Source organism: Clinocottus analis, unplaced genomic scaffold (genome assembly GCF_023055335.1).
Source record: "Clinocottus analis isolate CAN_PGR_092001 unplaced genomic scaffold, fCliAna1.0.p SCAF_15, whole genome shotgun sequence".
In the NCBI taxonomy this organism is placed as follows: domain Eukaryota; kingdom Metazoa; phylum Chordata; class Actinopteri; order Perciformes; family Cottidae; genus Clinocottus; species Clinocottus analis.
This window is the reverse complement of record NW_027175876.1, coordinates 17,986,100-17,998,822: the sequence shown is the minus strand read 5'-3', so window position 1 is coordinate 17,998,822 and position 12,723 is coordinate 17,986,100. Positions and strand designations below refer to the sequence as shown.

Sequence of the window (12,723 nt, the reverse complement as noted above, 5' to 3'; positions counted from 1 at the left end):
TGAACTGAACTAGTTCATGTAGAAAGTGAACTTTCCCAACACTGTTTGTCATTAGCATATTGATTACTTGGTAAACTGAAGCCATGTTCATTTAATACCAAGTTTATTTGTATACAGTAGACTTTTTACAGCAGTAGAGTATGAAGTATGTACGTCCACACTAAAGTACACCATCACCTCCGTTATTCACAGCCTTTGGAAAGTCATTTTTAAAAGTTGTATTATAAATGTTTGCATGCATGTCTGCTTATGACAAGATAAATACAGTTAAATTACCCCCAAATTTCCAGTTAATTCCTGTTATTTCCCGTATATTCCCGTTTATTCCCGTGGAAAGTTTCCAACTTTGAATATTCCCGGAATTTTGCAACCCTAAGCGCAAGGCATCCTGAAAGAGTACAAGAGCGGGATGGACGTGAGGTCACAGCAGCTTTTGACCAGCCAATTATAACCAGTCCTCTAGTCCAGCTGAGCAATTGTGCCAAAGTTGAATAAATTCCCTTCCGGGCGTTCGACAGTAAATCACGTTAAAGGCATGAAGGACATGGACGACAGGAGGACTTCCACTGTCACAGTGAGAAGAGGTCGTGGACCCGTGTGACGCCCGTCTGGAGCTCAGTGAAGGTGACGTGACCTCCAGACGGACAACACGAGAGCACATCCAGGATGTGGGTCAGTCATTGTGAGGCTCTGGTTTGATGTCCCACAACCACATCTCTAACTGGTTAGCTAAACACAGCAAGGAGCCAGTGAAATTGGAACTTCCTTTTTCTGAAAATGTGGGAAATCGAGTGCTGCTCAGAGAGCCTGTGAAGGAACTTTGTCGGCTGGAACTAAAACAATGCGTTTCAACAAAATCTTTTCTGACGTTACAAGGTAAGGAATTAGCGAGGACCTTTTAGTTTCTGCGGTGAGAACCGTAGACATGTTCCCCCGAGGACCACAGGAGCATCACAGTGACCGCTGACCACAGCTCACAGACCCAGACTAAACACGGTCGGGCCGACGGAGGAGGATGATGTGTTGACTCGTCTCTGACTCCAACGAGAGCGCTCACAGCGACGCTAGTCACACCTCAAGCGACCGAGGAAAACACAAGGAAAACGTACTCTGTGGTGTTCAGCTTCTTTCTATTGGCATCAGAAACTTAACAAAGATTTTCAACTTCAGGGTCCGTCACATTGGGCCCAAAAACACTTTTTTCTGTAGACCGAGAGGCAAAGAGATGTTGAGATGAATTCACTTTTCCAGTAGGAACATTGAAAAGACATTATTTAACTCACGAGGACTTTTAAGAGATTTTTATACACTGAAGTCGACCTTTATTCACCACTCAGCAACTTCCACACGACTCAACAGGCTCCGCCTCCAACGCCTCCTTACACACACACACGCACACACACACACACACACACACACACACACGGGTCCAACATGAAAAATCTTTATGATTGTGATAAAAGTATTGTAAAGGCCACGACAACAATACGACCGCTAAGTTGCTGAAGTACAAAGCTGCAATAAAGTAATCGTTTCCCCGAGGCAACTGGCCTGGATTAATTATGTTAAATTGTGAGAGCGTTTATGTTATTGTAGTTGTGGTGCATTCCTATCGCCTGCCTCTGTTTCCTGGCCGCTTGTCAAACAGCTGAAAAGACCGACGCTGTCGGGAGGACTTGAAGGGATCCAAAACAATACTTCTACATGGAAACAAGCACGGCGCACACATGCAACAGGTCACTGACGGGTTCGCTGGATACAAGACGTGGAATATTCAGACGGGCTCGAACACATCTGTGATCAAAAGAACGACAACCGGTGTGTGTGTGAGGGAGAGAAAGAGGGAGGAGGGAGTGCTGGCAGGCCTCCAGACTGCTTCCAGTGCAGCAGGTTGAGCAGCCTCTAAAAATAAGAAGCGGGCTGCAGAGGACTAACTGGTAGTGAGGTTGTTGTTTTTCCCACTGTGCAGTATGGCCCTTTAAAAACACATGACTCATGGCGGAGAGGCTCAACTGGCACGGCTGACTTCACACCGAGCGCAGCCAAAACAAACACACACTCACACACACACCTGGGCAGTCTTTCAGCACCACAACCACATCGGTCAAGCAGTATGAGATTAACTGCTGTTGAACTCGGCCGTCTCCTCCGTCCCCGTACGGCTCCGCTCTCCCCATCTGACATCACCGACCTTAGCCTGGACGCCACAGCTGCCCGGGCCGGCCTTCAAAAGGGGGAATCGGCCCCGAGCAGTGATCTCAGACCAGCTTCCTCCACTACATCAAACGCTGAGAAGAGCACAAGAGCGGCAGCGAGTGTGGGGGAGCGCCTGCTTAGTTCAGCTGCCTGAAGGAGGAACAGCAACAACTGGGTTGTTTGCAGAGGATCAAACACACTAACTATTCATCGAAGCAAGGAGTTGCATTATTATGACAGTAAAATGCTGTGGAAGTGCAGGAATGCTCCCATCAGGCTCACTGCCATGCTGAATCAAAAGCCTTGTCAGAAGAGGCCGGTGGAGCGGATACTGGTTCCTGATGGTTTCCTGCTTTTGCAGCGAGCTCCCCCTGAAGGCCCCACTTCGTCTACGTCATAGTTACTAGTAACTGAGTCGTGAACCCGTTTGCATCAGCGTCCTAGTCGGACTTCTGCCGATACGGGCCGTTGTGTCACTGTGTAGTATTTTAAGGGATTGCACCTATAAAGCGTTGATGCCAATCTCCCGAGGGCATTTCCTTACAACCAACAGCAGTAAAACTTGAACGCTGGGATGGCTGAACTCTAAGTGTTCACAGTTCCTGTGTGGCTGTGATTGGATCCTGTATTAACTCTGATCTGCTGCAACACGACCCAAGAGAACCACCGAGGTGCCGACTCAACGGCATCAGAAAGGCTGCAAAGTCTCCATCTTTAAAATGATAACCAAACCAGATCAATATTAACAAAAATGCAGTTGATTCAGCTAATTAAACCAGCCACTTTAGCACGGTTTGTTGATTTAACGTTCCCCTCCAAACCCGGTCCTTTCCCTCACATAGTCTTTGATTTCAAAACGTTAAACAAAGAATCAAAAGAAGGGCACGTGGCTGAAAGCCAAACAAACTCAGATTAGCTCTGCCCTCTAACCAAACTGTATTCTGCACTCAGATATATTGTTGCTTGCACATATTTATTGTTCTCCATGAAACGTCTGCGCCTTAACTTCTCCTCTGGGATGTCTTTATGCAACGTCCCCGTCAATGTTCATGAGCCGATACAACGACATGATCCCGTTAGCGGTGTAGCGTCTGCTGCTATATACGATGTAATTGGACGTCAGTGCATGGATGCTGCGAGCGGTACCTCCCAGGGGTTTGGCTACATCGTCTTGATAGTTTTCTTATCTCGTTCATCAGTAATGACATGTGACAGAATACATCCATCCATATCTGAACCGGGAGGGTGGAGATGGGTTATAGTGCAGCGGACCTGGAGACGATGACGGGCCACCGCCGACCAAGCTGCCCAGGTGGAAGCTAAGCTAACCCAGCAAGGACCTGAGGCTACTCCACTACCCAGCATGCAGCTGGCACTTACTGATAGCACTTTGTATTTTCTTGATTCATGTTGTTCGGAGTGTGTACTCGTGGTTGAATGCACTTATCGTAAGTCTCTTTGGATAAAAACATCTTTAAATCAGTGGTCCTCAACTGGTGGGTCGTGACCCACTAGTGGGTCGCGGGCCTGTTTTTAAAACGGGGCCCGGGCCCTTGCTTGGGAAAAAAAATAAAATTAAATCCTGTGATTTTATTTTGAAGGGACTTTCATGCAGTGCAGAGTCGTCCCTCCATGTTTTCAGCAGCGTGTTCTAGGTTGGGTCAAACCAGGGGGCTGGAGCCGGACCTCCTCCATCACCAGCCGGACCCCCTCCGTCACCAGCCGGCCCTCCTCCGTCACCAGCCGGCCCTCCTCTGTCACCAGCCGGACCCCCTCCGTCACCAGCCGGACCTCCTCCATCACCAGCCGGCCCTCCTCCGTCACCAGCCGGCCCTCCTCCATCACCAACCGGCCCTCCTCCATCACCAGCCGGCCCTCCTCTGTCACCAGCCGGACCCCCTCCGTCACCAGCCGGCCCTCCTCCGTCACCAGCCGGACCTCCTCCGTCACCAGCCGGACCCCCTCCGTCACCAGCCGGCCCTCCTCCGTCACCAGTCGGACCTCCTCCTTCACCAGCCGGCCCTCCTCCTTCACCAGCCGGCCCTCCTCCAACACCAGCCGGCCCTCCTCCATCACCAGCCGGCCCTCCTCCGTCACCAGCCGGCCAGTTTAATGGCATTGGATGGAGGTTGCAGCAGGTTCTGCACCTCATGGCCAGACGTCGTGACAGAAGCTCTTCATAAGTCAGTTATTGTTGGTGTATAAGTGTGAGGCCAGCAGGACGGAGCGATGGCTCAATGTCTGCTCTTTCCTTTGCGTGAGGACAAGCGACAGTGTGACGCTCTAGAGGCCACTTCTCTCAGCCTCCTGGCTGCTGACTGAGAGCAGTGAGTGATGGGTGTTGGCCCGTGAAGCACCAGCAGTGGACAAAGTCCTCTGGGTTTGTTCCCTCGAGGAAATGCCTTTCGGAAAACATTAAACGCAGCTAGCAAACAGAGGTGTGTGTGTGTGTGTGTGTGTGTGTGTGTGTGTGTGTGTGTGTGTGTGTGTGTGTGTGTGTGTGTGTGTGTGTGTGTGTGTGTGTAAACTTCCTGCCGAGGCGGTGGGGATTTTGGCACAAATCGTGTGATAAAAAAAAGGTTAAACTGAGACTTTTCATGAGGAATCAACAGCTTCTGGTCACCTGGTCTACACCTGGCCTACACCTGGACGATCTGAGATTAACTCACATATTTTGGGGTTTACTCTGAGGTTTTTCACTGATGTTGGTAGTTTGTTTTCTTGCCCAGGACCAGCGACCCCGCGATGTTCACACTGACTAAATATTAAGCTTTACCGGCCAAAGGAATTTCACGGCATGTGTTTTAATGCAAATAAGATTGTATCATGGCCGTTCTTAGTGTTCTGCTTGAGCATGTTCTGGTGCTTTTGAATGAATTTCCACCTCGCGGTTGTCTTGCCTCGGCCAGCCAGGCAAGCAGCAGTTTACATCTGTCCAAAATGCCAGAGCGCATTACTTCCTTTTGCACACTTGTGTGTGAAATTGTCATAATTAGCACACACGTTTATGGGGTGTGGCCAACAAATATTGTTTTGTGTGACCTTTGAGAGCCAAAGAGCTCTGAGGAGGTGAGATGTTAATTCCATCGCATTCTTCTCCAATTCCAGTCGATTGCTGAACATGATAACATTTGATCTAAACCGTTCAGAAACCACACGGCGGGGCCGGCAGCTGCAGCCACAAACACGCTGCGAGATCTTTCTCCAAGCCCAAATGCAGAAAGAGGTCACAAAGCTACGAGCCGGACAGTGCATCCACTAAATGATGAGCAGAGCGAGAGTCTGCGGCCTGCAGGAGGATGAGGAGGCGCTGCGCGTCCTGAGGAACCCGAGAGTTTCCTGTTAATCGACGTCTTCAAGCATTTTGCACGTTATTTTCTACTTTGGGGGGTTTCTTTTCGTCCTGACTCGTTTGATCTCTGGCTCTACTTTTTGGTTTTAAACCAAAGAATTACCAAATAGGAGCATTTGCTTTCTATTTTGCTAATGAGAGCAGACATCTTTTATTTCTGCAGGTAGGGCTACGCACGCGATGACGAGAGCTGCCCTGCATACTGTGCCACTGCATTCATGACGCTGACATTCAAAGAATGTGTGTTCATAACACAAACGCAGTGGCACGGCGTTACACTGAAGACAATATGTTTTCACTGCGGTCAAAAAGCTATGTTGCTCTCCAGCATGCCAAGAGGGCGGCTCCCGCTGACAACACGGCAACACGCTCAAGAACAACAGTAACGGAAACCGACAATGCTCGTCTGCCTCGACGACGCCGGCCATACGTTTTTATAACTGCTGACTTATTGGATCAGTTTGACCGAGTGATCAGAGAAGACCTCAGCAAGATGATGCACTAAAACATTGACTGGAGTTTAAAACTAAACTCAAACTAAAACTAAAACATGACTTGAGAAGTATTGCAATTTTCAAGAAGCGACTAAAACTACAATTCAAAATGTGTATAAGATGAACTCTGACGATGAACGCGCCCTCTTTCCCCATGAGCAGTGGCCCCTGTGTGGGCTCCAGGCTCCCCTCCTGCAGACCAGAAAAAGCTCTGTACAAGTACAGACACCAGGACTTCAGTCACCGCCACGGAGCTGAAGGACTCGCGTTCCAGCGAAGATGCTCTGTCATACCGCACATGCTGTTTTAAAGACACGTCTAAGCTTCAAAAGGGGTTTACTGACGTATTTAATACCGGAGAACAGAACATTAAAACATGCTAAGCTTGTGTTAGCCACCAACCTTGTTTCTCAGCACGAATCTAAAAACAAACATTCGAGGTGACGGACGCAGGAGGGCTGAAACGCTGACTCAGCTCCAGGTTTCAGGACTCATTCTGGCAGCACACCACAGACGAAGCATCCAGTCACACAGAAGAATCTCCTGCTACTGCCTGCACGCCGCTCTGGTCCTACCGGTCTTGTGTGTGTGTGTTCTCATCAGCATACCTCTGTCATGCCCACTCTTGTTTTGAGCCGCGTTGTCCTCATCAGATCTCTCGCTCTTGTCCCGCCCACAGCGTCGTTTCACTGAACTCGCGCGGCGGCTGAAGGGTTAAACTAAAGCGTGAGAATCTCAGTGCTCACCACACACATTCACAACATTTCCAAACCCATCTGACGCGTTCTCTCTGCTCTCAGATGCGGCTTCCCGTCCGTGTGCCGGAGAAGGAAAGGAACTTCCCCCGTCGTGGTCTTCCTTTCCTCGCACATGGCTTCCAGGTAAGAGTTTGCACAAAACTCTGACAGGAAGCCAGAGCGACAGGAAGATGTGAGGGGGGGAAGGAAAGAGGGAAATACTCGAGGCCACGCAGGCAAGCCGACTGCCAGGCAGACAGTCAAAGAGTCTGTGGCTCTGTGTGCTTTCCCTCTCAGGTCAGTCGCTCGCTCACACAATCGGCGAGGAGGAAACACATGAGTGCATTCCTTCCCTCTGCGATGGGAGAGGAGCCGACACAGAGGGCCGAGTGTCGCCCAATCTACGTGAAAGACCATCCTCCTGCGTTTAGCCCACGGCACAGAGCCGATCAACAGCGCCACGTGTTTACTACACACCCGCCGACACACAACCACACACACACAGTGACTGCGTCCCTTCTCCCAATCTACACGACCAGAGGGAACGAGGAGGCCTGCAGCCGAGTGCAGGCCGCCCGTGGAGCGCCGACAGGCAGAGTGTGTGAGCGTGAACGCTGCTGCGTGTCACACGGTATCAGTGCACCGGCTGTAATCGATCAGAGGGCGCAGGCTGTTACTGCACATCACATGCTCCATGGTGAAGAAGAGATATCTTGTTTGTTTTTTATTTTAGGCTCAAACGTGAAAAGACGATCTGCCTCAAACCATTACTCAAGAAGCAATTGGCTGACGAGTAAATTGGCCTTAAACAATTGTTTAAGGCCATTTTTCTGAGCAAAACTCCTTAATATTTAAGTTTGGTAGCATCTCAAGTTTTAGGATTTGGCGCTTTCTCCTTACTCACGTTACAACAAATTGAACATATCTGAGTTCTGGACAAAACGAGACATGTTTAGTCATCTTGGACTCTAGGAATGTGTGTTGGCTTTAGTCTTTACTGTTGTTGAGGCCAAACAATGACTGTAAACAATGAATGAATAGGCGCGTTCGCTGCAGCCGGAGCAGTTTGCCTCTCGGGGCGGTGGGAGTGTGGGAACTTCCACATCTGGTCAAATGTGAAGTGAAAACGTGGGCTGTGGTGCTAAGATGCTAACATCTGCCTGACCCGCTGGAGGGTTTGGCATCGCCCCAAGCAGGTATCGGTTCAGACGAGACGTGACCAAAGACCTCGCTGGGTTCTAGTTCCCACGGCTCACACAGGAGGACAGTGTTCGAGGCGGGCAGGCCGATAATAGTGATGACTCATTAATCAGTGTTTGGTTCAGAAGTATGTCGCATCTCAATGCTTTTAAAGTTACATAAAGATCAACACGTCTTAACGACAGCTGAACAACTTTATTTCATTTTTAATTAATGATCTAATCAGTTGGTTTGATCTTGCAATTCTTTTATGATTTGCAATATTGAAAAAAGGAACAATACTTTTTGATTATTCCCCAGCTGTTGGTTGAATTTGGACCCGGTGGGAACTCCACACAGCCCACACGCTGGTGACCGCTGGTTCAGACCCGTGAGGTTAATATTTAATCAGACTCTGGCACGGGTCCAGCCTTTGTTTCAGTGCGGCTGTGGAGTCTGGCAGCGAGGTTGGCTCGTGAAACAGAGGCAATGGAGTAGCCGGGGCGTCCCGGCGGCCCGGGGGTTCAAGAGGCGGGCCGTGCCGTCACAGTGCAGAACACAGGGCCGTGGTGGGCGGACCTGCTCCCACAGAACCGTTTTGAAGTGGACTGCAGTCATCCGGGGCACTTTAGAGCGAAGTGAAGAGGCCGGATCTACGAGGAAGTGTGTGCTCACACAGCGGTGGAATGCAACAAGCAGGGATGGGGACCGGACCCGGTGATAAATCAGGACGTAGCCGAACCACACAGTGTCCACACGACAGCGTTGTAAGAGGAGAAAGAGCTTGACAAAAAAAAGAGGCGGGGCAAAACAGACTTATCGTGGGTTCGATTTTAGTCGAACAATTAGGAGCAGGAGGTCTGAGATATGTTCAGAGTACAACACAGAATGTGAGGGGCTCACACACACACACACACACACACACACACACACACGGAGCTCAGACATGTTCAAACACATCTGAGCAATCCGGAGGGATGGGCGGCCCGAGGGAAGGCATACCAGAGAGCACAATGCTCTCCATGTGAAGGTAGAGGTCTATTAATGGACACGAGGTAAGAAGCCTGTTTTGCTGGATTCTCCTCTGTAGCGATGAGATATTCAAATGAATCCAAGAGAAGGATCAGGTTCATTCATGGCCTTATTCTCTGTCAGCTCTCTTCCTGCGGTGTATTTTCTTATTATCTTTGCTAATTAAGCACAGTGTTAGCTTCACATGTCTCCTACGTCCTGAGGCGCATCACCCTGGTATTTAGAAATAAGTGTGAGCAACGCAGTTCATGCAGAGCAGCTTTGTGGCGGTGACAATGTTGAAAGCAGCACTTCTGAGGGCTGAGCAAGGCCGGGCTCATAACCGGTTTTGTAACATAGCAGAGTGAGTCCTGCCGCTCACACACCACACACACCACACACACACCACAGCAAGACGCAGGAGGCGGGTCCCATGATGTGCAGACGCCTGCCGCTCACAGATCAGATTAGCTCGTAGACAGCATCACCCACTCCTGGGGTCGCTTTTAATTTTTACTTTAACAGACAGCGAGCAGCTTTGGTTTGTTTAAAGTGAATTGTTCTGATTGCATAATCAGCCTAAAGAGCAATGAATGCATCACCATGAGAATCTGTTTGTTTCTCTTTCGTTTCAGGTCTTGAATAAAAATGTTTTTCTCTAAACAATAAGTTCATCCTTCACAACAGATTTGAATTTCTCCAGCAAACTGCACATTTTTTACGCGAGTGCAAAAGGAAGGAGAACAATTGAGGAATGTTGTACTTTTTGTGGGGTAAAAATAAAAGGTGATTTCCATGAGGACCCTAAAAAGGATCTACAATTTTACATCTGAAGGACATATCCAAAATGATTCACAAGTGGGATCAGTGAAATGGATAAAGAAGCTGAAAAGGAAACTGAACCACCTGGAGATCCAGAAAGGAAACTGAGGAACAAACTCTTCCTGTAAAACCAGGGAGGTCTTTGCTTACTGTAACAATCATTAAAAGCGAAAGCAACCAGTGCATCCTTTCAGTATACGTAGCGGTGCTAACCGTAGCTCCACAGGTTTTTAACATAGGAATGCAACAAATAAAAAACCTCTCCAGCTAGCGGGTCACTATTACACAACAGCTCCAAATATTCTCCTCTACTCTACAATACTTGACATGAACAATCACAGGTGACTTTACCGTCAACACACACATGCTTGTAGAAGCATGGTAAGTATTCAATGTCAACAAATGAGTAGAATAAAACAGATGTGGATATAGGAAACATTTACTGGGTTGACTGCTGTGGTAAAAAAAAAACACAAAAAAAACAGTAATAATAATTCCAAACAGTTCATGGTCTTCTTTCTTACAAAGAGGAGCTTTGGTGTTATTGGCCAATAGGATTTTAAGCATGAAATGTTTGGATGAGTTAGGACTGTGACCCTCTGAATGTGCTGACATCTGTTGCTTCTGTCCGTCCTGGAGGAGGATCCGGCTCCGCTGCCCTCAGGTTTCGTCCTTTTCCTCCCCATCAAATGGGTTTTTGGGGAGTTGTTCCTGAACCGGTGTGAGGTCCCGGGACAGAGGATGTGTACAGACTGTAAAGCCATCAGAGGCAAATTCGTAAATTTGGGCTATACAAAATAAATGCAACTTCCTTTTTCTTTTGCATACATGCAAACTAGTTGAGATGTCCCATGAAACACTGGTTGCATACATGCAGATTAGAGAACGGTACGACTGATTTACGGTTTCAATCATTTAAATAAAAAGATGAAAAACTCTACAACACCCTATTGTAAAGTTTAAAGGATAGAGGGGGGGCTGTGTTAAGTGGGGACAACACACACTCGTGCATGTGAGGACAGGGGACTTCCAGGAAGTGTGTCCCTGTCATGGAGAGCATGACAGGGACACACACACACACACACACACACACACACACACACACACACACACACACACACACACACACACACACACACACACACACACACACACAGGAGTCAGGAGGGGAAGCTAACGCTCAACGCCTTTAAAATGCCTAACCAGTGTAAACTTTGAACCAGCCGGACGAGCGCGCGCGCTGCGGATGTGGAGCCCGCAGCCCCGCGTCGTCCTCGGCCCGCGCCGCGCCGCCGTGCCCACGCAGCTGTGAGGCGGCTCAGCGCGCGCGCGCGGCCGGATCCAAGGATGGAGGCGGCGGCTAGCTGGCTATGCTAGGCAGCTAGCTCACTGGCTCTGCTAACTTTTAACTCCCCTGCCGGCCGACAGCGCGGCTTAGTGTCACTGGCGTTCAGCTTGACGCCCGTCGCCGTGTGTCCGGCTGCGGCTGCGGCGCGTCGAGTCGGAGAGGAAGGCGGCGGGGGACGTGTTGAAAACACGGCTCCACGTCACAGGGAAGAAAAACACTCACCCATTCCCGTCCTCCGCACCGCCTCGCTACCAGACGCTGGGGTGGAGGGGGGGTCTCGTATCCAGCAGCAGCCCCGGCGCTAGCTAGCTACTAGCCAGGTAGAGGTAGGCAGCCACGAAGCGAGTCCTTACAGGATTTACACGATTTACAGGAGCCGCAGGAGAAGCAGACCGAGCCGTGTATCCATTCGTCCTCGCCCGGGCGGCAGAGGCAGCAGCGGCGGCAGCGTCCCCCAGTCTCTCTCTCTCTCTCTCTTTCTCTCTCTTTCTCTCCCTCTCTCTCCCTCTCTCTCTCTCTCTCTCCCTCGTCGGTGCTTCAAGATTATTGTGCAGGAAGTTGACCACGGAGTCTCCACCTTTCTTGGACTTGTCTCCGCGGGTTGCTGCTGGCTGCTGCCACCAACAGACAGGAAACTTCGCGATGTTTCCGCGCGGTCCCCGCGAGAGGAATGTTTCAGGAATGTGGATGTCTCTCACCCCCCCCCCCCCCTCCTCCTCCTCACCCCCCCCCCCCTCCTCCCTTCGGGTGATTGGCCCACTCAGCGAGTACAGTAACAACTGTACGCGTGTGCGCGCGCGTGAGAAACTCCCTCCTGCCAGCGATTGTGATATGCGTGGGTTGTTGTTGTTGTTGTTGTTGTTGTTGTTGTTGTTGTTGTTGTTGTTGTTGTTGTTACTGAACCACAAGTTTTTCTTTTTTTTTAGGAGTTTATGGGAGCGGATTACAAACTCAAGTGACGTCAACATTATGAACCGATAATTGCATTAATCACGAGTTTTAAACACAATCATGAGTCATTTTAAGCGAGGAGAAGCTTATTACACTTATTTACTGTAGAGAGATGTATTCATCTACAGCTTTTACTTTAATTAAAATGATATATATATATATATATATATATATATATATATATATATAGTACAGTAACAATAGCTTTGTGTGTGTGTACATATATATATATATATATATATATATATATATATATATATATATATATATATATATATATACACACACACACACACACACACACACACACACACACACACACACACACACACAAAGCTCTTTAATAATCTAGATAGTTTTGATGAGGGAGGGCTCTGAAAGATCTTTCTCTTCTGGAAAGAGACATTGCAGTTGAGTTTTTTCTTCGTCATCTCCATGATCAGGAAAACCAAAACAAGACTAGAAGAAGCACTTTAGGTGAGAGTAAAACATATTGAATGTTTATTATTTTTTAATATGGGGTATACCATCTTCATCATTACTATATTTACACACTGCTTAATGTGTGTAAATATAGAGATGTACAAAAAGTTAATACAAGAAAATACAGCCAACAACAACTCCAAGTCAGAA

General features: G+C 48.7%; 1 protein-coding gene across 2 annotated transcripts in view; it reads right to left on the bottom strand.

The window, feature by feature from the left end:
- Nucleotides 1-11,826, bottom strand: part of cd2ap (CD2-associated protein) — a 48,149-nt gene extending 36,323 nt beyond the window's left edge. For both annotated transcript variants that reach the window (XM_068576758.1, XM_068576757.1), the window contains exon 1: nt 11,362-11,826. In XM_068576758.1, coding sequence (XP_068432859.1) covers nt 11,362-11,365 — 4 coding nt within the window. In that variant the 5' untranslated portion in view covers nt 11,366-11,826. The remainder of the gene's footprint in view (nt 1-11,361) is intronic.
- Between the last annotated feature and the right edge of the window lie 897 nt (nt 11,827-12,723).